Source organism: Doryrhamphus excisus, linkage group LG9, assembly GCF_037039965.1.
Source record: "Doryrhamphus excisus strain RoL-2023G ecotype Guam linkage group LG9, RoL_Dexc_Guam_v1.1, whole genome shotgun sequence".
In the NCBI taxonomy this organism is placed as follows: domain Eukaryota; kingdom Metazoa; phylum Chordata; class Actinopteri; order Syngnathiformes; family Syngnathidae; genus Doryrhamphus; species Doryrhamphus excisus.
Window position 1 is genome coordinate 9,148,952 of NC_136365.1, and position 25,794 is coordinate 9,174,745.

At 40.8% G+C, this 25,794-nt stretch overlaps 5 protein-coding genes across 8 annotated transcripts; 3 read left to right on the plus strand and 2 right to left on the minus strand.

Annotated features, from left to right (window-relative positions):
• Window positions 1-1,780: 1,780 nt before the first annotated feature.
• On the plus strand, window positions 1,781-5,676 carry LOC131131159 (voltage-dependent calcium channel gamma-3 subunit-like). The gene is made up of 4 exons (XM_058075597.2): window positions 1,781-2,224; window positions 3,873-3,956; window positions 4,594-4,734; window positions 4,822-5,676. Exons 1-4 carry the CDS (start codon window positions 2,014-2,016, stop codon window positions 5,382-5,384), a joined length of 999 nt encoding a protein of 332 aa, XP_057931580.2. The 5' UTR covers window positions 1,781-2,013; the 3' UTR covers window positions 5,385-5,676.
• Window positions 5,677-6,023: 347 nt separating this feature from the next.
• aptx (aprataxin) lies at window positions 6,024-8,127 on the minus strand. Of its 2 annotated transcripts, XM_058089204.2 has the most exons (7): window positions 7,897-8,127; window positions 7,682-7,728; window positions 7,313-7,591; window positions 6,837-6,896; window positions 6,528-6,754; window positions 6,347-6,450; window positions 6,024-6,259 (listed from the first exon to the last, which is right to left on the minus strand). In XM_058089204.2, the coding sequence occupies exons 1-7, from the start codon at window positions 8,024-8,026 to the stop codon at window positions 6,105-6,107; spliced, it is 1,002 nt and encodes a 333-aa protein (XP_057945187.2). In that variant the 5' UTR covers window positions 8,027-8,127; the 3' UTR covers window positions 6,024-6,104. The 2 variants fall into 2 exon arrangements, with proteins under 2 accessions (XP_057945187.2, XP_057945188.2); XM_058089205.2 differs by lacking the exon at window positions 7,682-7,728.
• dnaja1 (DnaJ heat shock protein family (Hsp40) member A1) lies at window positions 8,063-14,345 on the plus strand. Its single transcript, XM_058089192.2, has 9 exons — window positions 8,063-8,227; window positions 8,821-8,972; window positions 9,069-9,255; window positions 9,383-9,487; window positions 11,252-11,479; window positions 11,550-11,664; window positions 12,921-13,036; window positions 13,133-13,233; window positions 13,307-14,345. Exons 2-9 carry the CDS (start codon window positions 8,841-8,843, stop codon window positions 13,538-13,540), a joined length of 1,218 nt encoding a protein of 405 aa, XP_057945175.2. The 5' UTR covers window positions 8,063-8,227; window positions 8,821-8,840; the 3' UTR covers window positions 13,541-14,345.
• An 828-nt stretch (window positions 14,346-15,173) lies between these two features.
• On the minus strand, window positions 15,174-21,990 carry LOC131129780 (WD40 repeat-containing protein SMU1-like). Of its 2 annotated transcripts, XM_058073634.2 has the most exons (12): window positions 21,812-21,990; window positions 20,607-20,817; window positions 20,367-20,519; window positions 20,180-20,296; window positions 19,986-20,108; window positions 19,411-19,530; window positions 19,201-19,317; window positions 18,975-19,102; window positions 18,045-18,171; window positions 17,644-17,808; window positions 17,049-17,201; window positions 15,174-16,962 (listed from the first exon to the last, which is right to left on the minus strand). In XM_058073634.2, exons 1-12 carry the CDS (start codon window positions 21,835-21,837, stop codon window positions 16,864-16,866), a joined length of 1,539 nt encoding a protein of 512 aa, XP_057929617.2. In that variant the 5' UTR covers window positions 21,838-21,990; the 3' UTR covers window positions 15,174-16,863. The 2 variants fall into 2 exon arrangements, with proteins under 2 accessions (XP_057929617.2, XP_057929627.2); XM_058073644.2 differs by lacking the exon at window positions 19,411-19,530.
• A 609-nt stretch (window positions 21,991-22,599) lies between these two features.
• On the plus strand, window positions 22,600-25,307 carry LOC131135162 (perilipin-5-like). Of its 2 annotated transcripts, XM_058081076.2 has the most exons (7): window positions 22,634-22,746; window positions 22,817-22,864; window positions 23,046-23,241; window positions 24,043-24,125; window positions 24,211-24,430; window positions 24,502-24,635; window positions 24,911-25,307. In XM_058081076.2, exons 2-7 carry the CDS (start codon window positions 22,847-22,849, stop codon window positions 25,070-25,072), a joined length of 813 nt encoding a protein of 270 aa, XP_057937059.2. In that variant the 5' UTR covers window positions 22,634-22,746; window positions 22,817-22,846; the 3' UTR covers window positions 25,073-25,307. The 2 variants fall into 2 exon arrangements, with proteins under 2 accessions (XP_057937060.2, XP_057937059.2); XM_058081077.2 differs by lacking the exon at window positions 22,817-22,864 and having other exon boundaries at window positions 22,600-22,746.
• Window positions 25,308-25,794: the final 487 nt, after the last annotated feature.

Here is a 25,794-nt window from a genome sequence, read left to right on the forward strand (position 1 = left end):
TATAATTCTCACTTTAATGCTTGGCGGAGGTAAAAAAAAAAAAAAAAAAAATGTGTTCAAGAGCTCCATGTCAGCCGGTCAATACGTAGGGCATCAGTGAACATGTCACTGTATTGCTATCGATCCACTGCATGTTTATTGTTTTGGTTGCTCCACAGCCCGTCAAAGTCGGGTCATGAACATTCCATAATCAATATGTCATGTATGTACGTGCTCACACACACATAACATATGCAAGCATGCACATGTACGTGCAGGTTATGGGGTAAGAATGCATTGTCTTCCAAATGAGCCCTTTTATCGCGATGACGGACAACCTGTGTTCTTACTCAAAGTCATGTCCTTTTCTTTTTCATACCGGCTACCCACTACTGTTCAAAGTTATATAAATACATAATTAAGTGTAATACTATAATATTTACTGACGGTTTACTTTTTAAATGCGCCTAAATAATACACAATACAACTTACTGTATGTGGACCATTCCTTTGATTATGCTTTATTGTTCTCTATTAGTACTATTTATTATTTTCCTTATGCCAAAGTTACAAGTCAATGTTACAGAAAGGCTAGTTTTGTTTTGTTTATGTCGACAACCGCTTGTGTCAACGTCAGTCAGCCAGTAATGAGGATAAACTAGAGAAAATGAATGAATGTATTAACTCCAGATATCGGCTTCGGGTCAGAGCATAGGTCGTGCGAGGTCACGTGAAAAGGGCTTATTGATACAAAGAGAAATCCAAATGGAATTTCGGCAGAGATATCGAACATGTGTCTTTCTCCTGGCGTAATCTCTCCTCTGTGACTTAGTGGTGTGTGGTTTGTGGTGCCGCTCCTCTATGCATGCCATACTGTATCTGTGGGTACAAGTAGTCCTATACAATTTTACTTTGCACACACCAGAGGAGAGTTTGGGCCTACTGATGCCAGTCAGTCACAAGGACTGTGTGTGGAATTAACATATGAAGTAGTTGTAAATTATTTATTCTGTATGTGTTTCTGTGTATGTGTAAATAGGAATGGGCTCTATAGCTAGAAAAAGTGGTTTTCATGTTCTCACATACAGTTCCACAACCTTTCCATTTGCCAGCCAAGCACCGTCTTTGATTTATTTTCTTGATTTATTTCCATCCTTACTCGTCCCTTGCCCTCGGGAATAGGGAGAAGAGGGAAACATTAAAGTCTACTATGCAAAAGGCAGCAAGATGAGAACGGGGTGACGAGGAGGGGGCCGACTTTTCTAATAAATCAACCTAAAAGATATTGTGTAACTGCATGCGCCTCATTACCCGCGCGTGAGACAACATTAAAGTTAAAAATATCAACAGCTCACTGACTCTGCTTCTTGTATTTCATTCTGTTAAATGGGACCTATTATGCTCATTTTTTGGCACTTTGTTTTGAGTTGTGGACTCCTATAGAGCAGCTACACACAATAACCAGCACAGAAAGCTTTCTAGTTCTTCCAGAATCTGCACCTATTCAGTTGTATTTCTTTGGATTTCATGGTTCCAGCGAAAACGGTCTGTTTTAATTTTTATTCCACATTTTAATTCTAACCCTAACCCCCCTAACCATAACCATAACCCAAACCCTAACCAACCCCTAACCTAACCCTAACCCCTAACCCTACCCTAACCCCCTAACCCTAACCCTACCCTAACCCCCTAACCCTGCCCTAACCCCCCTAACCCCAACCCACTCACCACGCCTCCCCCAGGGGGACCCGCCCGTGCCGTGGTCAGTGTCATGCATGTGCATCATAATAGGTCATGTGCACATAGTGAGAGGTTGATGCTTTAGTGGGAGTAACTTCTGTGTCGGTCGTGAGCTGTGGGTTCATCTCTACAGACAGAAAGTGGACTTTGAGACCAGATCCACAATGTCTACCTACAGAGGATGCAAAGAAAAGTTCAGTATCATCCAGCCAAATGGATCCACGCTAAGATAAAGACACTGTGCCGGATGTTTTGAGGAACTAACTGATCTTCCACAGTTTGAGAGAAAAGAGGATGAGGCTATGTAACCGGGGGATGATGATGCTGCTGACCACGGCGGGGGCTTTCTGCGCCTTTAGCCTCATGACCATTGCTGTGGGCACCGACTACTGGCTCTACTCGCGTGGGATGTGCCGCTCCAAGAACGTTGGGGATAATGAGACAGTCAGGAAGAACGAGGAAGTGCTGACCCACTCTGGTCTGTGGAGGACCTGCTGCACTGAAGGTAACAGGATTTTTGTGTTATTTTTTCTTCATTTATTATTTATTTTACTGCTCAAATTCAGCTGAATCATAATAACTGACCATTGACCCTAAAGGGCTCTGTCATCCACTCACCAGCCACAAACTTCGCTACGTCTACGTTCCTTCATTACAGTATGCTCAGGTTTGACTGACACTGTCAGAGGAGTAGAAATTCAGCAATACATTTATCAATGATTTAAAACAGCATACTTAAATCGTTAATCTAAATTGAACATCTTTATTTGTGGTTGTTCCCTTTGTTGTTAAGCTAAGTTGGTTTTAACGACTGGGTAACATAACATGGAGCGGACATTGATGTGAGTGTGTGTGTGTGTGTGTGTGTGTGTGTGTGTGCGTTCGATGAGTGCCCAATTTCTCAGTTTAACAGCATTAAATGGTACGTGAAAGGTGTGTTCAGGTATTACACACACACAATGCTTTTCTATGTCGTTGTCATCCAATGAGTTTGGTTTTGGTAACCATGGTGATGGACTCGCGTCATCAATACTGGTTCAATCTGCACTGTACATAGGGACATATTCATCAATATATCCCTGTGTGTGTGTGTGTGTGTGTGTGTGTGTGTGTGTGTGTGTGTGTGTGTGTGTGTGTGTGTGTGTGCAAACATTAAAAGAGATTCACAGGTCAAAGGTTCTTGTGAGGAAAAAAGCTAACGCAACAACATTGAACAAAGAATATATATGTTTTAATGCTTGTTGCAATAAACTGCTAACTTTTTTTTTCACTCCTATTTCTTTGCATTTCGAAGCTCTACTTTGAACCAAAATATAAATTCTTGCCATTTTTCAACTGGTCTAAAATTTTTGATTGGGAGTATATAGTGTATATACTATATACATATACAAATTGTATATACTGTATGTACAGTATATACTGTATTTATGGAAACTGCTGAAAGTGAGTCTACTTCTACTAAATGTTTACTGTGATAATGTGTGACGGACGCATGATACAATGGAGCACTTCTATGGGTGTTTACCCTTCCTCACATTGGCGCCCTTCAGTAGTGACGTCACAAAAGACCTAAATCGAAGAAAATAATGTCTTGCACAACATTGTGACTCACGGCAATATTGTGACGCCACAGTGAGTCGCTAGAGGGCGCTAATATTCGAATGTGCTGCCTACTTTCTTCCTGCATTATGTAAACTACACCCTACTAGCATGTGCAGGTACACTAGTTATGCTGCTTGTCAGTTTATGATGGCTAATGTTAGTTATCATTGTATGTATAGCTTATCATAACAGCAATATGAAATATGCAAATTGTTGACGCGCAATGGATATGTATGTGAATACCAGCCACTTGTGAGTGACCAATCATCTTCTTTGGTCTGAACAACAATATACACCAATTTTTATGCAATTTAACTTCTAAAATATAGGCAAAAAAGGGTCTGTCCTTTGAAGCATAACGTCCACCAAAGCAGAGAAATCAATACTGAAGTCCATCAGACTGTGCACATCCCATTAAGCATTATTCAAGTCACCATTAGAGAGGCATAGAGCATACAAAGCAAAGTTTATTGGGTCAATGTATGTCATGTTGTAACGTACCACAGAACAATGTACTGTTAAACACTGTGAAATTATTTTCTTTTCTGTAGGAACATTCCGAGGTGTTTGCAAAGATATTGATCATTTTGCTGAAGATGCAGATTATGAGCAAGATGCTGCAGAATATTTGCTACGTGAGTACCACATAGCTTTATGACAGACACCTCCTTTCATATGAATTAGGCCATTAAGACACATATGTTATTCATGATGATAAAATGAATGTACATTTTAACAATAAAATATTAATCAACATAATAAATAACAGGCAGCACAAATGAGTACCTATATAATTGTGTGTGACTTACACTCAAGTATGGTGGTGGTGGCGGCATGAGTGCTGCTGGCACCGGAAAGCTGTGGTTCATTGAGGGAAACATGAACTCCAAAATATTGGGACACTGTGAAGCAGAGAAAAGTGTACAGCTCTGATGAATTCCATGCCCAAGAGGATTAAGGCAGTTCTAGAACAATGTTGCTCACACTAAATATTGCCAGTTTGGATGCAACTGGACATGTTCATTATAAGGTGTACTCACTTGTGTTGCCAGCAAGTTAGACAATAACTTGACGTATTTTAAGACAGTAAATCTATACTGCTGTACAAACTGTACCCTACTTTATATCCAAGACTGATTTCTACAGTATTGAGAAGATATAACGCAATGCTTGCTGAAATGTGAGAAGTACTGTATTGGAAAAACAGCACCATCTAGTGGAGGCTGCTAGTTTAGCCTAGGCCTCTGTAGCTAAAACAGCTATTCCTCCCAGGCGCTGTGCGTGCATCCAGCCTCTTCCCCATCCTTAGCGTGGGCTTGTTGTTCCTCGGAGGTGTGTGCGTGGCGGCCAGCGAGTTCTATAAATCACAGTACAATGTCATTCTCACAGCAGGCATTCTTTTCGTCTCTGCAGGTCAGTGATAACATGACATGTAACATGTATTCACCATCACACTCACGTGCTTCTCCCCCAGTTCATTGTCTGCCCCATCCTCCATAGGTCTCAGTAACATCATTGGCATCATCGTATACATATCAGCCAACTCGGGGGACCCCAGCCAGAGCGACAACAAGAAGAGTTACTCTTACGGCTGGTCATTTTACTTTGGAGCACTTTCATTTGTGTTGGCGGAGATGGTTGGCGTCCTGGCGGTTCATGTGTTCATCGAGAAGCACAGGCAACTGCGTACTAAAGGACGACCGTCCCTTACCAAACCGCCAGTCTCTCGCAGCTCGTCACACTCCCGCAACCGTTACTACCAGAACCGTCCTCGCAGGTACAGCAACAGGAGCAACCACAGCCTTGCCGACTCCACCTCAAACTCCTTACGGGCATCCCTGGTGAGAGAGCCATCTCTCTCATCCGGGTCAAAGGTCGTCGACTCTGCAGGTTTGCCACCACCGTTGACGGTGAGCTCAGAGTTTATGCTCTACACGCTGACCTCGCCATTGAAGGACGGTAAAAGTGACATGGTGTTGGATGGTTTAACCATGGGAGCTCAGGACAACACTGACATGCTGTCTGGGAACTGTGCCGCCAGCAGAAGAATCACTCCAGTCTGAGGGTTTTTCTTCCTAACAACGTTTGGAAAACATTCATTCACAAGACACTAAGGCTGGTCTACACACAATGCAGTAGGCGTGATCAATTCCCCACTTCTTTTCCACTAGCTTAGAGGAACTTGCTGGAATGTTACAGAAATGCTACAGTGTGTTTAGCAGGAGTTGGACTACCAACTTGATGTGTTGTCTCAGGCATTACACATATTGAACATTAGTGGAGCTTTGTGGAATCGGCTATAAAATCTGTTTGAATGTTGTTGGAATTTGCATAAATAAATATTTTATTTTTCAACATGAAGTCTTTTTTATTTTGTCTGTCTGGTTACTCAGATATTTATATTTTATGTGATGTCATTTTTGGGACACCCTGTATGTTTGTTCCTGCATGGTCAGATGCTCTTGAGTGCTTCCAAGCGGAGGAAGTGTTTATTCACTTCATATTCTTCATTTATACACTCTTACCCATCCATTTTCTATGCCGCTTATACTTGCTCGGGTCGCGGGTAGAAGCAGGGTATAATTTTGGTACCAATAAATTTGGATCAGTGTGAATACACAGTACAAAGTACATAACACATTTGCATATTCCGAGGGAGGATTTGACATGGATGTTTTGCTCAGTCACCTCTAACACAAAACTGCGATGTAGGCTGTTTTTATTAAAGAAAAAAGATGGGCACCCATGACCAAAATGACTGTGTGAGGTATTATGTTGCGTTCTCAGCTGGGAAAGTGAGACTTCAGATGTTGTTTCAGAGTTGGTATAGTGGGAAGCTCTTTGCAACACAGGTGGCAGCGTAGGGGTAATTTCAACAACTCACTGGTGCCTTCTTTGACTGTAACCTGTCCATCTGTTTCAAGCATACTGATCACATCTGCAGAGAAAGAGCAAAAAAAACAATTTATTAGGTATAGGTAACTTTCGGGAACTTACTAATTACAGCAAGAGACATTTATTTCACCTTGAGAATCAATAAAGTACTCTGTTGTGAACGAGTTCCAGTGCTTTTTGTTCTTCAGGCAAGGAGAGTCAAAATCTTGGCTGATCACATGGAGGTGCACATGACTGAAAGAGGACATTTTTTATGTGTGCATATGATAGTGTTTAAGTTTCAACACTATGATGGTCATAGCATGTCTTACCTCATACTGGGAATGGCATGGTAGCCACTACGGAAGTTTAGGGAGCTTGCATGTGGGCACCGTTGCACCATCTGGTCAGCCACTTTGTGCATGTGCTCTAGCAGGCTACAGTGCTCCTTGCGCAGGGCCTTCAGGCTAGTAATAGACTCCCATGGCAGGACCAGCCAATGGTATCGTGCCTTGGGGTATTTGTCTTTGATGACCACTACTTTATTGTCCTTATACACCTACAAGAACAATTCAGAGATGAAGATGACATAATCGCACAATCAAATTCATAAACAAATACATTTAAGACTAAAAAAGCACCTGCATGTTGGGGTCTTGCATTGAAGCCTTCAGCCCTTGGCTCCAATGTCCAACACTTTCCTGCAACAGATTTACTTGTTTAAATTTAGTCATTAAAATGAGTCATTACAATTACCATACTTCCTCAAAATTGTGACCTCAACTATAACAGATGTCCCGTTTAAGTGCCACTTAAAGCAAATATACAAATACTTTTTCTTGCTCGAGAAATCAATAAGATCGCTGTAATTACTTTTACGGTGATACCAGACACCGCCAAGGGTCATGGTAGACATCACAATCATCAGAGCAGAGGCGGCGTCTGTAAAGCTGAAGTTTACAGTGGCTAATTATATTGACAGAGGCTGTAACTCAATGATAATTAGAATGTAATATATAAACACATTCTTATTTATCTGAGGAAAAATATATACAAATATATAATGTAAATATAGGTATACAAAAACACATGTTCAAGTGTAACAGTTGTTTCTTACCTTTATATCCCTCGACTCTCCGGTTCTGACAGAACTATCCAATTGTTCTGTTTGCCTGGCTGCTTTGACACTCGGAGCCTCTGAGTGGCTTTCCGTATCCAATGAAGACACCTGAAGTGGTCTTTTGCAGCTGCCAGAAAGATCCCTGCTGTCTTCCTTGAATTGCACAGTGTAGGGGTACATCTGGTTGACAAAGTAAAGCAATTGGCCAGGCTTCATTTTCACCTCCTTCCCATGACCCACCACCTCAGAGTCTATGCAGGTGGGGTTGACGCCCAACTTTGGAAGAACAATGACAAGAAAGAAACATCTATCAGTGATTTAGCAATATGCAATTATTCATTTCCCTTACGTTTTGTTTTGTCTTACCTGTTTAACTTTGACAAAGCATTTGTTGCATTCTGCTTTCAACTCGACTGGTTGTACAGGGATAACATTTGAATTAATTAGTACTTTAAATGTAAACAACTTCAATGACAAACAGTATAGAGCTTGTATGGTAAAATTAACCCTAACTTTAGCATATCTGCTGCAGTGGTAGCTCCTTATTGGTAAATAATAATTCGAGGTATTCATGTATTTACCTTGCTCCCTAGAGCATTTTTTGTCTTTAATAGTCGTTTCCGGCCCTCGACCCAAGATAACTGGCTGAAGGTGAGGCAACATAATTGGTTTATGCGTTTCCTCCTGACTGACAAGCCAACAGGCAGGCATTTTATCATTGTATGTAGACGAAAACAGTTAAGAGTTGTAGCGATTTAGCAACTAGCACACACACTCGCTGCTTTATTGTGGACCGCTTAAGTCGCAAGATGATGACGTCAATGCAGTGCTCTTCTCATGGCTGGGAGAACATTCTGGAATTTTATGTCTTCGCTCGACTTTTTGGCTGTTTAACTTGTTCCGTTTATTAAGGTTAGTCCCGAATGTTATAGTCATACGCGTTTTGTGAATGTTTGTGTCACAATTCCGTCAATGGCAAAACGTTACAAATATTACCATGGGAGCTTAGATAGCATGTTAGCATTAGCTGTGCTATCATTGTATGCAGGGCCGATTAGCCTATAGTCACACGTTGTTGCTATTAAACACTATTAGATATTCGTTGATAAAGGACTATTTTTGGCTGATGCTCAAAGCATTTATGAGTGTATTGGCGTTTGGGGATTATCTAAATAAATACGACGTCACCAAATAAGATAACGTGTTAGATAAGCGGCTGTCATTGCACCAATCGTGTCTGTTTCTTTTCTTTTGGAGGTATAGTTTAAAAACAACTGTTTTAGTTAGCCACTGTAAATGACCAATATGTGATGTGACAAAGTAAAAGCTTACAAGATTTTTGTGAGACTAAACACTGGAACACTGTTGCATCTAATGGTGTGGGGGCCACTTTCACTTATCATCGGAATTTGTAAAGAGAAAAATGATCAAAACCGCATTTTTAAAAAAGTGTATTTCCATGGGTACAATAATTGCATGTTTTCTGTGCATCCGTTTCTTCCAAGGTTATCATCTCAAGGCAAACATGGTGAAGGAAACCGGTTTCTATGACATTTTGGGTGTGAAACCTAATGCTAGTCCTGATGAACTCAAAAGGGCTTATCGCAAACTTGCTCTAAAATATCATCCTGACAAAAATCCAACAGAAGGAGAGAAGGTAAGAAGTGGGCAGCTGTTTTTGGCTCATTGTCCATATTAGTAACCCTCACTTGTATAGTTTTCATGTTATTTATTTTTGGCATATCCTCTGTAGTTCAAGCAGATATCACAGGCGTACGAAGTGTTGTCAGATGCTAAGAAAAGAGACATTTATGACCGTGGAGGAGAAAAGGCCATAAAAGAAGGAGGTCCAGGTGGTGGTGGAGGAAACTTTGCATCTCCAATGGACATATTTGACTTGTTTTTTGGAGGTGGGAGCCGGATGCACAGAGAGAGGAAAGGTATAGAGACTTGCATATTTCATATTTCTTTGTTTACTTCTGCACTGTGATGCTGTGCTCGTACAATGTTACCGGGTACTAAAGGAAAAAAAAATAATCCTTTGTGAATTTCTCCCTCCCACTGCAGGGAAGAACATTGTGCACCAGATTTCAGTGACATTGGAAGATCTTTACAATGGAGCTACAAGGAAATTGTCTGTTCAGAAGAATGCCATTTGTGAGAGATGTGAAGGTACATCTTAACCTATGATCTTATACGGGCGTTGAGGTTCTTTAGTGGTGGATTGGTTAAAATTGTAGAGAGGGTTAACTAAAACATATAAACAGTATGTATCTGTATGAAGTCACAGTAATGGTTGACAAAAGAATGACAAAAGCAATGGTGAGCAGCATAGCCACTAACTGTATAGTCATTTTAGGCAGTTAGAAATGGTAAGAAAGCTTACTGCTGAATAACTACTACTGAATACAGAATAACAACACCTGTAAATGCCCTGGGTGTTTAATTATCGAAACAGAGAGAGCGGATTGTTAACCAAAAGTACACAATAACTGGAGGTTATTTCCCAGATGTCATTCATTCATTCATTCATTTTGTACAGCTTATCCTCACAAGGGTCTCGGGCGTGCTGGAGTCTATCCCAGCTGTCTTCAGGCGAGGGGCGGGGTCAAAGGGCACATATAGGCAAACAACCATTCACACCACACTCACATTCATGCCTATGGACTATTTGGAGTCACCAATTAACCTAGCATGTTTTTGGAATGTGGGAGGAAACCGCAGTCCCCGGAGAAAATCCATGCATGCTCGGGGAGAACATGCAAACTCCACACAGAGATAGCCGAGCGTGGAATTGAACTCGGGTCTCCTAGCTCTGAGGCCTGCATGCTGACCACTCTTCATCGTGCAGCCTTTTCCAAATGTCATTCTGTACAATGATTTTGAGCGTATGAGTACATGGAATGGAAAACATAGTTCTCTTTGACCACATTGTCATTTATTAACAAGTATATTGCACAACACAGCTGCAAGAGAATCAATGTTGTAACATCAGCGCAAACTACTCAGCCAGCCTTAATACAGCGAATAAGTTCATAGTAAACAACAGTGCGACGTGTAGCGTGCGAGAGTGTTGCAGCTGAGTAGCGCAACCAACATTTTACAGAGCATTCAGACTTTACTGTGGCTGAGAAATGCAAAACACTTTAACATGTGAGAAAACAAATGAGCCAAAGTCGAAACAAATGAACATTTCGTAAAAACATAACAAAAGTTTTTGCATTACCAAAAGACGAAACATGTTCCAATCACACAACCCAAAAAGGAATGTACCAAAGGCAAGATTGACAGGATTGGGGACCAATAATTGTGCGTGTCATTCAGTTGATTTCATCTAAATGTGTGGGTGTGGTGTGTTGAATTAAGAACAGCATATTGTTGAAAACATGCGATTTAAACAGTGAATGATTATCTTCCTTGTCAGACATAATGAGTGTTTGAAGTGAAAATAACACCTGGAGTATTGTGTCCTATTGTAATGTCTTGGTAACTATGCAGTCACGATTCTTAATAGGTATCATTCTCTGTGAAATATTTGTTTTAAACAGCCGAAGATGAGGCTATAACTTTGATACATTGCATCATGGGTTCAAATACGGCTGCTTTTGTTATTTTTCATTTTATTTTATTCGGCCACTGTAAGAAGTACGTGAAGCTGATGAATGTTGACCACACATGATACTTCAAATATAGTTATTGCTGTCTTGAGTTCATAAAATAACTACATCCAGTGGTTGCCTACAGCCACAGCTGTCAATGCCAATGTTTTTGGACTTGACACTAATGAAAGACGTTGGCAGTTATTTGCTTTAGGGAACTTCACAGCTAGAGACAATGGGGCTAATGAAATAGAGGTGTAATTCTGAACATTTACTGTGGTGGGGCAAACTGGAGAAGATGGTCTCATTTACATCTAATTTAATGTTCAATTGTCAGGTCGTGGCAGTCGTAAAGGGGCAGCCCAAATGTGCATGACGTGTCATGGTACGGGCATGCAGGTGCGCGTGCACCAACTCTTGCCAGGTATGGTCCAGCAGGTGTCCACAGTGTGTCACAGCTGTCAAGGCCAGGGACAGCGAATCAGCCAAAAGGACCGCTGCAAAGCCTGTGCAGGTCGGAAGATCCTGCGACAGAAGAAGATCTTGGAGGTCCACATCGACAAGGGTGCGAAGTCAGTCAAATGTAATTGCATGGTATGTGAAGTGAAAATCAAGTCTTAATGTGATGTGCACAGGGATGAGAGATGGGCAGAAGATAATGTTCCATGGAGAGGGAGACCAGGAGCCTGGACTTGAGCCAGGTGACATCATCATTGTTCTGGACCAACAGGAGCATCCACGTTTCATCAGGTACCATAATCTTTTTGTAAGAAGAATTTTACTATATAAAGATTGCATTGGGAGAACCACAATTTTGGGGGAATCATTCACAATCCTTATGTGGAACAGGAACAGGTTCCTTTTCCCTTTTCTGTGCATTCAAATGACAGAAAATGAGTTGATATGAGCTACCTAACAATGGATGTCACGGGATGTACCTATTTTGACACTAAAGGCCAAACAAAAAACTCAAAACGGCAATCTTTCCCATTTACACAACTGACCTGTATATTATGGAAAGCAGGAAGTGAACAAATGTAACAGTTACTGATTGTAAAAGTACCAGATGGAGGGGTAGGATTTAATAAGCTTGTGATGCACTCAACTGTAATCTGATGCATGTTCAAATGAAATAAAACCATTACCATAGTGTATCTGGAGGAGTAACACAATGCCTCGCTGGACGCTCATCTCGGTATCACTCAAAGATGGATATGTAGCTCTTAATTTCGCAACAAAGATAAGCAAGATACTGTAAGTATTACATGTTGTCATCAATGTGCCTGTTAGTAGGTGATCACAGCATGTATACCAAATGATAAAACTTTTTTTGTAGAGGGCTTTGTAGTAGAAATAGGAATCTCCCAATGACATGCATTTTTAGCTAGTTCCTACTAATTTGTTTTCTTGTGTGTGGGAACAGTAGTGTCACAATGCCCCACCCCAGTTTCTCCTCTTCTTGATATCTGTGTTTCTTCTTGCTCCGGTCTGGCTGCTCCAAATTTGCATCACAAAAACATCAAATAACGGCAAATAAAATTTCATAGTACAGGGAAGTTGTAGCTTACACCTTTCCTGACACAGAGCAAATTTGTTTAGCATGTAAGGGCATTTAGATCAACAATACTATCTGCCCCAATGGCCGGACGGGACACACAAAAAAAAAATTTGCAAAAGGAGGAAGTGATGTAGGTCCCATGTAAAACCGATCGTGTTTCCTGTACAGCCGTTTTGTTTACCTAGCCAACAGGATGCTATCAAAGAAGGACGTCTTCCGATATAAAAAACATACATTAAGAACAGTTGGAGTCATGCAATGTATAAACTCGACAAGACACGTGCCATATTGTACACTAACTGGAGAATGCATGCCAACCGAGACAAAATTGTGTACATTTTTGTTGTTAACCGAAAAACATGGTAACCAGGGCGAATGCTATCTGAGGTTTGTCTACGGAGACAACAAGTGACATTTAACTAAACTTCCTTTTTGCTGTGGTTTCCAGGAGAGGAGAGGATTTGACCATGTCAATGGAGTTGCAGCTAGTAGAAGCTTTGTGTGGTTTTCAGAAGCCCGTTGTGACACTTGACAACCGCACCCTCCTCGTCACCTCCCACCCTGGTGAGTCTGGTGGAACTTGAACTTGAACTCACTTGGCACCTTGTAAGAACCTTCATAAAAAGTCATATCATTAATATAAAACTTGGCTCTCCACAGGGGAACTGATCAAACCCGGAGACACGAAGTGCGTCTGCAATGAGGGGATGCCAATGCACCGCCGCCCCTTTGAGAAAGGCCGACTTATTATTCACTTTACTGTAAGAGATACCTTCACACATACGTACACTTACAGCACTGATAGAAATAACGGAATCCACGTTCATCCTCTAGGTGGTGTTTCCAAAAGCCAACTTCCTCCCAAAGAACAAACTGAAGGAGCTGGAGCGCTACCTCCCAGTCAAGGTGGATGCCGGGCAGCCGGAGAGCATGGACGATGACCTCTACATCTACGCTGACCTGGAGGACTGTGACCTGGAGAACAGGAAGCGACACAGGCATCAGCACTACTACATGGATGAAGATGACTATGCCAGCACTGGAGGTGTTCAGTGTCAGACATCTTAAGCATTAACATTAATGTTCCAAAAGCCCAAACCTTCATCTTCTAAACGTAAGCGCCTTTTTTGGGAAGAATCTCATGCACTTTTTTTTTTTTGTCTTACATTTCCCAATTGTCAAGCTGAATGACAAAACTGTCCATTTTTTGATTGAGCGCTGATGGACTTTTTGTTGTTACTGCAGTGACACTGTGACAAAGACAAGGACTAACAAATCTTATGTGTCTGAATAAGGCTGCTTCAGGCGGTAGCATTCAAATGTAATGCCAATATGAGTATAAAATAACCCTTTTTTAGTATTACTAAATCGCTCGTCGTCGTAAACCTCTCGTGTGTTAAATACATCACTTGTATGTGTGGGTGTGTGTGTGTTAACTTGAAGTGTCCATGCTGACTTAATTTCATGCCATTTTATGCTATTTTACCCTATAAAAGGGCTATTTTCTAAATATTTAATAATTTTAAAACAGTGATCTACAAAGCTAGGCTCTGGTACTTTGTTTTTAAATAATACAAATTTATAAGAGTGTCAGTTTTGGTTAACATGCAATGTGAATTGCTGTCACTGTGTTAAAAAAGAAAACCTGCTGTTCCAGCAGAGTATAAGGTGTAGAGACACCTCAGACATTATAGCAACCTTTAAAACAGTAGCATGTTATTGACATTAGGGACCAACATCTGGGTTTTAATCAAAGGAGAGTGAGAGATGTGTTCAATTGTCATGTAAACTGACTTGTTGTAACTGCCAAGATGGTAGGTGAGGGCTGCTGTGTGTGCAGCTCATACCTCAATAAAGTGATTGTTTTAAGACACTTGAGGATGTAATAATTTTGGATGTAATCATCTGTTCTCTCTCTATAGCTTCAAAGACTACGCATATTTGAAAGGCATTTAGTGTTGCCTGCTTGACTTTTATTTGCTTGTTTATATCTCTGTGCTATTTGTCGTAGTTATAATATAAATACAGACATATTCACGACCAATCTGAGAAAAGGGTTTGTAGGCGATTCAGACCACAGTCTCTGGCACGGACCAGGAGACTACCATTAAGAGCGCTGTCATGTGTTATGATTATCATTGTTATTAATGACACGCTAGTCATTGTTGGATATTTTATCTGGTTTTATGCTCTTCCTGACACTTTTGCTCAGGCATTTTCTTCAAATATATTTACTCGTAGTGAACAGCGAAATTTCTAATCAGTATTACTTCAACTTTCTGGAATGGCCATCTCAGTCCCCACACCTGAATTTTATTGAAAATATGTGGTGTGATTTATAGCGGGTTGTCCATGCTTTGAAACCATCAAACCTGACTCATGTTTTGGAAAGAGGAATAGTCAAAAATACTTTCAACTAGAATCTAGACCCTCTTTGGAAGCTATAGGAAGCATTTACTTCTGCAAAAGGAGGATCTTTTTAATATGGATGTCATTTTTTGTTGGGGTGCCCAAATTAATGCACCGCCTACCTTTTCACTTCTCATCTATCACTGTGTTTGTCTGCTATATGATATATTCAACTGAAATCCCTGATCCCAAAAAATTGTGATTTTTTTTTAGGAAAATCTAGAAAATTATCAGGGGTGTCCAAACTCTTTCATACCACCAATGAAATTGTCAGTTTCACACACACTTTTTTGTAAACTTTTAGTAATAACCATTTCTGACAAGCAAAGTTACACACATTTCAAATAAGAGTTGCAACAGTGAGACAGCAGAGAAATATGTCATGTTAAGTATATTTCCATAAAACACCAGTGCTTCACTGAGATTGATCTGTTGTCATGCAAATGCTAAAATACCTTTGGGAGTCATATTTAGCACTGAGGTAGCATGCAGACACAGTAAGGGCTAAACAAACCCGTACAAAATAAACAGTTTTAAAAGGTGCATTAGAAACAAACAAAAAAAAGGGGAAATAAAATATTTCTGATTCTATTTGTTTATGTCCAAACGAGACAATTTCTATTATTTGTCACTAAAGTTCACCATCATGCATTTTCAATACAATACAGATAACAAAATGGTGGTGACAATGAATCCACAGGAGTACATACAGTAAAATATGGAGGACATTTCGTACTTGTTTTCAATAATACGTACCTGCCGATATTGGCATTGACATTACATTTTGGTAGAAATTGGTAGATATTGGTTTTCCTGCCCATAATGGTATTGTCTTGCAAGTGCTAAACAAGCTAGTACAGCATTCCCGCGGTTGGGAATTGTAATTTAGCAATAATTGTAAATTAGCAATTTGCAGACTGTATAGTGCTGCAAGGGAGAAGTAAGGCATCTTTCTTTAATTCTTTGTCCAGAGTTTCATACTTTGCACTTTACTTTGTTCTGGTGCCACATAGAAATGTGCATCTTTCCAAATTGTTGCATGACCAGCTTTATTCCATTTTATTCCTATTTTTGAATTGATTAAGACTAACCTTTCTTACTAGTTGGAGAACATCTTATTTTATATGACTATTAGTTGTGATTTTTCAATGACTATTCTGTTGAGAAAAAAAATATTTTTAAATATGGCATTTTAAAAAATTACATTATTGCAATATTTGTTTTATTTTGAGAAAACATATTTGTGCATTTTTCTTTATTAATTGCATCCAGTGCCATCATAGTAAAACAAAACTATAATATATGACAATATCAGTATCGGTTCATATCAGGATTGGTATGGTATTGGAAAGCCAATATCGGGTTCTGTCAAGCTCTAAATACATATTAACAAATTATATTGTTTGTTAACAAAATCCCTTACAGAAGGCCTTAACCTCTTATTCCCTTTTTCATCCTACAGGAAAAATGTTGCGCTTGTAAAAGACAGGAAAATTATGTAATATTGCTTGTTTATATTGACAGGAATTATTTTATTTTATGAATGTTGTTGTTGTTTTTTGCACTTCCACTATTTTTTATTTTATTTATTTTTATTAAAAAATGTTTTTTCATTATTGTAAAACCACATGTTTGTTTTTGTTTTTTAAGGACAAGTAGGTGGATGTAAAAAAAAAAGCTATGACTTGTGTCATTGCCTGAAGATCATAGCACTTCTTAAGCGGCCAATCAGAGTTCTCCACTCATAGTCAGCCTCAACTGGTCATCACGGCTGTGTGCATCCTAACACTCCCGATGTCCCAATGATGTGTGTGTTGAGACCCTAATGCAAGGAATTCTGGAATTGCAAAGCCTCATTTGCTACAGTGAATAATCATAATAAAGGATACAATAAGGCTGCACCTTTAAGAGAACCCAAACGTTGTATTATCTGGATTTTGTAGTGTACATTTAAATGTCTCTCTAGGTTCTCTGTAATGGTCTTAAGGCTTCCAAAGCCTCAGAAGGCCGTCCTCGCTGTAGGTTGCAATCAAATTCTCCTGTGGGTGGTGAGTGATACCGATGACGTCTTTCTCGTGGACCTGTGGGTGCACAAAAGTGCTAATAAGCAACAGTACATGCATACTGTATATACTGCAGGCTGTGCCACTGAAGCCAAGAAGCTTACTGTCAGAGTTTTCTCCAGCCTTCCCGTCACATAGTTGAAGCAGTAGAGCACCAAGTCCTCACCCACGCAGTAAATCCACTCCCCTCGGGGTGACACGGTGCTGCACACAAACTTTGCTCCTGACTTCCTGTCTGCACTGAATGTCTTGACAGTCTAAGAAGAGGAAATAAATGTTTAGTTTCAGAGTAAAAATGATCAGCAATATTGGATTATAGTGAGTACATTGCTCACATTTCAGCATTTTATTTCTTGTCAAGACACAACACTTTATTAGTGGCCAGTATGCAGCTTGTGTAGCGTTAGAGTTTACTTGCTATCCACTAAAAATGACTCAACACAGCTAGCAACATAAGTGAGTACACATGACAGTGAACATCCCAATCCAAATTATCTTATTACTATCTTGCATTGCCTTAATCATCTTGGACACACAATTCACCAGCATGCTACCACCACCATGTTTTACTGTAGTTGTAGGCAAGACACAATTAAATTGGTGCATTTGTGTTGCAGCAATTAAGACAATAATGACTGGGGGTTGTACTGGGGTTGTTGTTGTTGGGTTTTGTTTTTGGTACAATGTGATCACTCTTACCTGACCGTGCGTATTCATGACCACCACCGTGTTGGAATGGTTACACACCACGAAATGCTCGGGATTTTGGGGAAGAGGCGTCACATTGTTCACAGGGACCTCACAGAAAGTTCGTGCCACAGATTTGAACGTGTGGATGCACTCACAAGTCTCGCGGTTCCAAATCTGAAAAACAACATGGAATAATAATAATTGAATAAATAGAAATACAGTGTTTTCCCCCACACAGATTCTGTAACATGTATTGTATATGTAACACAGAGCATAGATTGTGTCACAGTCCGGGTTATATGCTTTTATTGTGTTGCCTGGTATCAAGCTACAGCTTGATAGTGGCTCCAGGTCTGGTGTATTTCAGGTGTCTGATAAAGGTGACATCATGCTCGAACTAATATTTGTACCTTAACAGTGCCATCAGAAGATGCGCTGATGATGTGAAAGCCATCTTGAGTGAAAGACGCATCGTTCACAAATGATAGATGTCCGTTTAACTCCTTCAGTGTGTGACCTGAACGCAGCTCGTGGATCCTGAGGATGACAGACAATGAACTGTGAATCTTTATTTTTATTGTTGCTGAGAGTGGGCGGTTATTTATAGCTGTGTCTGTGAGACTGGCTGCAGATAAGATGGGCCTTGACACAAAGCCTGCATGCAAAGAAGGCCCATCGATTCACTGGCTGCGTCTCTCTCTCTGTCTCTCTCTCTGTGAGGCTGCACTGTGTCTATGTAAACAGAAAAACTGCCACTCGTGGTGGAACACGTGGAAGTGTTGTGCCTGAGCACATGGCGTCTCAGCTGCACCCACACACTGGCTCGTGTGCTGGCAAAGCAGGAGAGAATCTGCCCACACACATACTCCTCTGGAGACATATTTAGATCTCCAACTCCTTGACGGTGATGGAGATTCTTTGTTCTCTGAATGCATCATTACATTCATAGGAAGCATCATGCAACAGGAACTGTCATAGGACAACTATGAAAATGAAGCCTGCAAAATCAACAAAATGGAGAGTTGTGAAGCATATTACATGCTGAGTACGACAAATTCATACATGTTGGCTATAATGTGAAAACATCTATAACATGTTGAATCATTGAAAGGTCGCACAGTGGCCCACTGGAAGATCTAGAAGATCTGAGTTGGGCTTCTCTAGTATGTGGAGTTTGAATGTTCTCCCTGTGCGTGCGTGGGTTTTCTCTGTGAATGGTTGTTTTGTCCACATGTTAACCATGCAACCGGGGTGAACCCTGCCTCTCGCCCAAAAGGCAGCTGGGATAGGCTCCAGCATAGAAGATGGATGGATGGAGTTGCTAGTGGATTCAAACCCACCTGATCGTGTGGTCAAAAGACGCACTGAGGATGTGGTTGCTGTCCTTAGAGAAACTCAGGCACGTCACTCCTTTGTTATGGGCATCCTCAAACCTACGCAGGCATAAGCCACTCTGGATCTTCCACACCTTGTATGCAACACACACAGTGTTATATGCAGTATGTATTTCATGAAGTCTTTTCAGTTGTGTAATTTGACATATTGTTCAATAAAAGCTGATTCTACCTTTATTTTTCCATTTTGAGCTCCAGTGGCCAGTAAATCAGAATCTTGACTGAAGCACATGCACAACACAGCATCATCCATCATCATGAAGCTATCTTGGGCCTGGTACTTCAAATCCTAATACATACACAGAGAAGAGCAAAAGAAATACATTAATATGTATATTGTTTGTTTGCATTTATTTTTTACTATTAGTATTCCAACATTTACCTTGCTGATGTTGCCAGTGTAGAAGTTCCACACTTCAATGAAACCATCCACCGAGCCTGAGATCAAGTATTTACCATCGGGGGAGAAACGAGCACATTCCACGTGGGACCGTCGGCCAAACTGCACATTGATTTAAATTAATGTTTTTTTTTCTAATGTAACACAAAAAATATGCAGTTTTTATGATAGATAATGACTTTTTGCTAAAGTATCCCATAAGTTAATACATTTGCCAAAAACCCCACTCCAGATCCATTCCAGATCTGCAATTATTTTGTAAATACGCTGCTTTCATGCACTCATCACCAAACTTGTTGGCCAATTAGTTGGTAGATAACCACTGAAATGATTACTTCTGTTGTGGTTAACATTGACCTTAAAGGCATAATCGCAGGTCAAAGTTCACTAGTAAGCAACCAAATTGAGTCATACCTCAAATTAAAGGCCATGATCAGGGCTTTGTTGATATGTAATTATTTTATCAATATCACTTCATACTACGATGTGTCATCTATGTAAATCACTGAAAACACTGATTTCATATACCATACAACAGAATCAACTGATGTATTTACCTTGATGTGGCGGTAAAGCTGGGTCGGACAAGCCTCTTTCTCCGTGTACCTATCCTTGTTAGTTAGTGTGTCAAAGGTCATTTCAGGGGAGAGACTACCTGATGACTCCTCCAGTCTCAAAGACTAAAAACATCAGAAGAAGACAATTGGGATGTACTGTATGAAATGGTTTCTGCAGTAGTGTGGAGACTTACGCTGACTTCCTCCAAAAGGCCCATGAGGCGTGACGGCGGCACCACGCTCACCTCCCTCACTAACGCATCGGCAATGGCTCTGCGTCGCTTCTCCTTGCTGCTGCCTTTAGGGTACGCCTGCAGTGGAAGCATGTGTGGTGTCACTATTCCACAAACCCTATCATTACCGAGCCCTCTAATGCCTCACCTCACGTGGGTCAAAGTAGGAGAGCGTGAGAAGGTGCTCCAGGTGGAGATACCTCTCAGGCTGGGTCTGCTTCAGCATGATCATGGGGTCGGTTTGTCTGAGGAGGGAACGCGCTGCTCCCGCTTCTCTCATTTCAATAAGCTCCATGACGACCTATGAAAACATACAAAAATGATGCTCTACTCTAGTTTACCATTACTGACTTCCGATGTTGTTAAAAAGCCGTTAAGTCTAAGTCACCTGCTCATAAAGATCAATTAACGTGTTGTCAGGCAATTTGAGCGATTCGATTGCCAGCAACACCGAGTCCCAGTGGCCCTTTTGGACGTCTGCGATGAAGCTGTCGATGCTCTCCACTGTGTTGAGTGACACTGTGGTTTCCTCCTGTAAGGTGCTCAAGGTTCTGTAGAGGTTGTTCTCCTTCAGGTATTGCATGATCAGGCGAATGACACTATGGAGGGAAAAAACATCAAAAATAATAATGAGGACATCATGTATCATATTTTCGCAACTGGTCAGTGAATTATGGCTAAGTAGCCATAAATGTTGTACATGCAAGTGTTTTGTTAAATGGCACCCAGGTCTTGCTCAAACGTTACTCTAAAATTATTGGCATGCTTTAAACCTTAGGGAAAAAGTGTACAATTTGGGCATGCAATATAGTCCCAGCAACATTTCCATGAGCTTTTATTACCAGGAAAGTATTTATATAATAAGAATTATTATTACAATAAGTATAATAAGTGCACATATGTTTTGGTCGATGGCAGCCATGTTTTCTGACTGACCTGTGTAAAACTTTATACACTTGTGCTGAGTATGTCACTACCTGGCTGTGTGTGTTCATTTTTGATCAAAATTTGAAAAGAGAAACAGAAGAAGAAACTACTCAATACTATAGTATTGTTTGAGTTTATGCAATTTTGCTCAAAATTCATAGGCATAACAACAGATTTGACATTCAACCAAGTTTCAAGTGTGAGTTTTGGAACTTTATAACAGCGCCAGCTCATGGTTGATTGCTGTCATAGCAAGTGAAGATATGCAGTATGTTTATGAAGTACATTAACAGCATACTATAGTATGTCTATATAATTTAATTAGCTCTATTTACGTATGATTATAATAATCAATAATTCTTATCGGACATACTGTGCATGTGATGCTCTTTAACATTAACTTTAAGCACAATAAAAATTCATACCCCATTACCAGTTGTGCCTTACATGACTCCCATGTTTCTGATGATCATGCAAAGGAAGACATAGGAGAACCCACCATATAGGACTGCTCCCCAAAGGAGATTTATATCATGCAAAGTTCAACAGGCACGTGTGCATAAAACAACATGCATCATGCATTTTAAGCCATGCAAAAATTAAAGGGTCTCTTCAACATCTTCTCACTCATTATAGTAACGAATAGTCAAATTAAAGTGTCCTTACTCCGAGGGCTCCATCTCCGCAGCCATCCTGTCGTTGTCTCCTGCAGATGCTGCAACACACTCACCAAGTCCTCGCCAAAGCCACGTGCAGCAGGTCCACCGAGGACCGCCCACGACACGTGTTTCTCGTGCGTGTCGCCGTCCGGAACCTTCAGACTGCCCAACCCATCACCACCGCCCTCCATGCCACACACAAAAGCCAAGATTCCTCCTCCTCCTTCTCCTCCTCCTCCTCTTTGACGCATACCGACACATAGAAATATCTTCCGGTCGAGCACGTTGTGTTGATGCTGCACCATCACTCAGCATCAGGACCACCATACATGCATGGGCAGCCCACGTGCCTACAGAGCGTGCAAGGAATCCATAACAAATGTCTTACAAATAAAAACTTATTTTAAATGAATTCAGCAAAATGATTCATCACATGCACAGAGTGAACATGGATGACTCATAGGTAAACAAAATGTTACAAACCCCTTTTATTGACGAAATGCAGCTACCACCAAAATAATAAACACATTGTTAAATTAATTATTACAAATGTATCATCCTTTAAAGGGCAGTTGGTAATAAACAATCGTTGGCTGTAACGTTAGGCGTGGTTGTCAGGCTAAATATTAAGTGTAGTATCAAGGATCGAGTAGTAGGGTCACAAATGATACTCGTTCGTAATACAGTGACTGTTTTTATGTATATTACCAATAAACACATGGCAAGGACTGATTGTTTTTGGGCTCATGTCCATGTGAGACATTTTGACACTTCATTTCTGCTTTTGGACTAATAGGTGACTTCACTTATATAGATAATTTAATTATATCTATATCAAATATCGCGAGATTAGCAGTTCTCGTTTTACGTGACTGTGAGTGATGTTAGCTCGCTCGCGGTGACATGTTAACCTGTTGTGCCATGAACACTGCTTAAAATACGGTGAGTTGGTCACGTATTTTTGCTTTTTATAATGTCACGTTTACATTTAAATCGTCTTATTTTGTTTTAGTTGCGTTGTCTCTGCGTTTAATGGTCGAAAATGTCCTTAAAGAACCAGGTGAGTGCAAGTGTCTTACATTAACCCTTCACGTGCTGCATCTTGAACTATGAGGAATCAATTTGGGGGTTTTATTACAAACATTAATACAAACATTTGGGGGGAATAGATGTCAAACTCTAAAATACGTGTCATATGATGGTGTTTTGTGAGATATGTGGTTTGTGTGCTGCTTCTTCAGACAGCTGCTGACAGACTGGCCCAGATTCCCATGGTCCGCTCAGCTTGTTCCAGGCTCTCCGTCTTGTATGGGGGGACCAAAAGCCACCACCCCAGCCTCAAGTTTCTGTGTGAGGGCCTGGAGAACAGCGTGGCACTCTTCAGCTTGGTGGCTTGTCACAAAGTGGCACCTGTCATGACTAAACTCAAGCCACAAAGTGAGTATGGAAGCATAGCAAACTTTTGTCATTTAAAATGTGCAACCCAAATAGCGATTCGATTTAAGGTGTTATTAACGAGACACTCAATTTTTGATGATGCAAGAGATTGGGTTACGAGAATGATATCAGACAAGATTTTAACATTACTTTAAAAAAAAGTACCGTTGTTCTAAGGAACACATGCGCCAAGGTGTTGAAACCAATGTCGAGTGAACCATTATCCAGCCAGTTTGGAGAAAAACAGACATGCATGCACATAGTAATATATTGGAGATGGCAAATTATGTAGTTCATTTTCATTTATAATAATAGATACACCAGTCCACAGTGTACCCCGCCTCTCGCCCAAAGTCAGCTGGGACTTTGCCAACCCTGGGACCCCCAAAACCCTAATAAGGATAAGCGGCATAGAAAAATGGATGGATGTGAAGTGCCTCACAATGACGGGAACCTGTCAGTCATCCACTTCTCAATCACACGCTGGTGGTGGTAATCTACATCTGTAATCACAGTTGCCCTGGTGTAGTCTGATGGAAACATGGCTGCCAGTTTGTGCCTACGGCCTCTCCGACCACCTTGCAGACATTCATACAGCAGTGTAGGCATCACAAAGTGTTACAAAAAACAAACAGTGTACAAACACTTGCAATGAGATTAATACCAATTTAAATTGAATCTGAGGCTGTGGCGTTGCTACTATGAATGTTAATTGAAATAATATTGAAGTGTGCTAGGCATTAGTTATGTGAAAAAAATAGAATGTTGTGTAATCAATACTAACCTCGACATGCTTTATAGTTTCCTTTGCCAATGATGTTGCATGTAAAAGTCTTGACTGGTTGGAGGCAACGTTCCCCGTGTTGCATACACCCACTGACCAGGTGACTGCCGTCAAACAAAACAAATATACGTACATTAATCTTTTAAAAGAGAAAGGGCAATGACTCCGTTCTGGTTGTGTCCTAGGTCATAGCAGGTGTTAGGAGTAAGGTGCTGGAGGTCCAGGATGCAATGACCATCGTGGTCCACGGAACTATCGACTGCATGCAGCATGCAGTCACATGTGTCATGGCCATTTTGCAGCAGGTGGAGGACCAGCCTCTGGTGGGGGGAGCTGTCAGTGAGTCCAGCATTGGACTGCAATCAGAGCTTAATATCTCAGAGGCTCAAATTCGTTCTCCTACAGGTGATGTAAAGAGTAAGCAAGTACAGTACATACACATTATAGCTTGGTCTAAGTCTAAATGTCCTTTATAGATGACGCAGATGGTCTAGTGGACGGTTTTCAGGCAGATGTGCTCAGACGATACTCTGTGAGGCTGCTGACAGTCTCCATCACACTGTGCAGGAGAACCATCCAGTTGGCTGGAGTCAAGATGCAGCCTGCTCAGGTTATTACTTAACTCACCGCACGGTAATATACTGATTGGCGTTTCTGATGTAATGGTTAATTTTATAGATTAATTAACCTCAGTCTACATACTGTTTGACTGAGGACTGAGTTCTGTTTCTACAACTGTGATGTAAGTTCAGTTTTAGTCAGTCAAAAACTAACTTTACTTCACTTTTTTAAATGTTTTGCTACCAAAACAGTCTGCCTCACACCCGGAGATGTAATGGTAGTATAGATAGTGATGTTTACCAATAGGTTTCTTCTGTCTGATAGATCATGGACGCCTTGTCCACATCATCATGCCATCTTTGGGTGGTGCAGACAAGCTGGCTAGTTGTGGCATGGGGTCTGGAGCAACTCCCCCAATGTGTACAGCACCAGGTTGTGTCTACCTTTTTCCTTATCACACAACTGTACATCAAGGCCACCCAGTAGAGCGAGTCCATCCATGATACAATACGGTGCCTGTATGCCGCACCAGAGTTACCCCCAACACCACAAAAGGTGGTGAAGAAAAACAGCCGAGCAAGAAGACCTACCAGCATGATAGTGTTGAAGAGCGGATGTACGGTGAAAGGAAGTGGGCAGCATTGATGTCGGCCCGAGTGAATGATTAAATATATGAACAAAGCAAATAAAGGCACCTGAAGAATCTAGACCAGAGGTTCTTAAACTTTTTAGTCACGTACCCCTTCAGACATTTGACCTGAAGCCACATACCCCCTACTCCTGCACACTTCATAAACATAAACCTTATGTTAATTATAGAATTACCAACTCTAAAAGAACCACTACCCCCTTAATGGTATCTGAAATAAAGCCTCATTTTCTTATCTTTATTCACAGCAACGTTTTCACCGCTGCACAGGGAGTAATTGGAACACCAATATATGTATACGTATAAATGAAAACTTGAATATGAAACAATGCACAAAGTAATCACTGACTTATTTGATATGATTCCCCGCCTTGAGTTCTCCCCGTGCATGTGTTTCCTCCCACATTCCAAAAACATGCTAGGTTAATTGGCCGCTCCAAATTGTCCATGGGTATGAATGTGAGTGTGATTGGATGCCAACCAGTCCAGGGTGTACCCCGCCTCTCGCTGGGATAGGCTACAGCACACCCGCGGCTCTTGTGAGGATAAGCGTTAGAAT

What these genes read in the sequence shown, in the direction of transcription:
- LOC131131159 (XM_058075597.2), top strand. Translation starts at nt 2,014, where the DNA reads ATGAGGCTATGTAACCGGGGGATGATGATGCTGCTGACCACGGCGGGG. An exon ending in GAGGACCTGCTGCACTGAAG is followed by an intron (nt 2,225 to 3,872) that starts GTAACAGGATTT and finishes TCTTTTCTGTAG; the next exon opens with GAACATTCCGAGGTGTTTGC. An exon ending in TGCTGCAGAATATTTGCTAC is followed by an intron (nt 3,957 to 4,593) that starts GTGAGTACCACA and finishes TATTCCTCCCAG; the next exon opens with GCGCTGTGCGTGCATCCAGC.
- aptx (XM_058089204.2), bottom strand. Translation starts at nt 8,026, where the DNA reads ATGCCTGCCTGTTGGCTTGTCAGTCAGGAGGAAACGCATAAACCAATT. An exon ending in GAGAGTCGAGGGATATAAAG is followed by an intron (nt 6,897 to 7,312) that starts GTAAGAAACAAC and finishes AATCTGTTGCAG; the next exon opens with GAAAGTGTTGGACATTGGAG. An exon ending in CATGCCATTCCCAGTATGAG is followed by an intron (nt 6,451 to 6,527) that starts GTAAGACATGCT and finishes GTCCTCTTTCAG; the next exon opens with TCATGTGCACCTCCATGTGA.
- dnaja1 (XM_058089192.2), top strand. Translation starts at nt 8,841, where the DNA reads ATGGTGAAGGAAACCGGTTTCTATGACATTTTGGGTGTGAAACCTAAT. An exon ending in ATCCAACAGAAGGAGAGAAG is followed by an intron (nt 8,973 to 9,068) that starts GTAAGAAGTGGG and finishes TATCCTCTGTAG; the next exon opens with TTCAAGCAGATATCACAGGC. An exon ending in GATGCACAGAGAGAGGAAAG is followed by an intron (nt 9,256 to 9,382) that starts GTATAGAGACTT and finishes CTCCCACTGCAG; the next exon opens with GGAAGAACATTGTGCACCAG.
- LOC131129780 (XM_058073634.2), bottom strand. Translation starts at nt 21,837, where the DNA reads ATGGCTGCGGAGATGGAGCCCTCGGA. An exon ending in TAATTGATCTTTATGAGCAG is followed by an intron (nt 20,520 to 20,606) that starts GTGACTTAGACT and finishes ATGTTTTCATAG; the next exon opens with GTCGTCATGGAGCTTATTGA. An exon ending in TCATGAATACGCACGGTCAG is followed by an intron (nt 17,202 to 17,643) that starts GTAAGAGTGATC and finishes TCCTCTTCTTAG; the next exon opens with ACTGTCAAGACATTCAGTGC.
- LOC131135162 (XM_058081076.2), top strand. An exon ending in TGCATACACCCACTGACCAG is followed by an intron (nt 24,126 to 24,210) that starts GTGACTGCCGTC and finishes GTTGTGTCCTAG; the next exon opens with GTCATAGCAGGTGTTAGGAG. An exon ending in TCAAGATGCAGCCTGCTCAG is followed by an intron (nt 24,636 to 24,910) that starts GTTATTACTTAA and finishes TCTGTCTGATAG; the next exon opens with ATCATGGACGCCTTGTCCAC.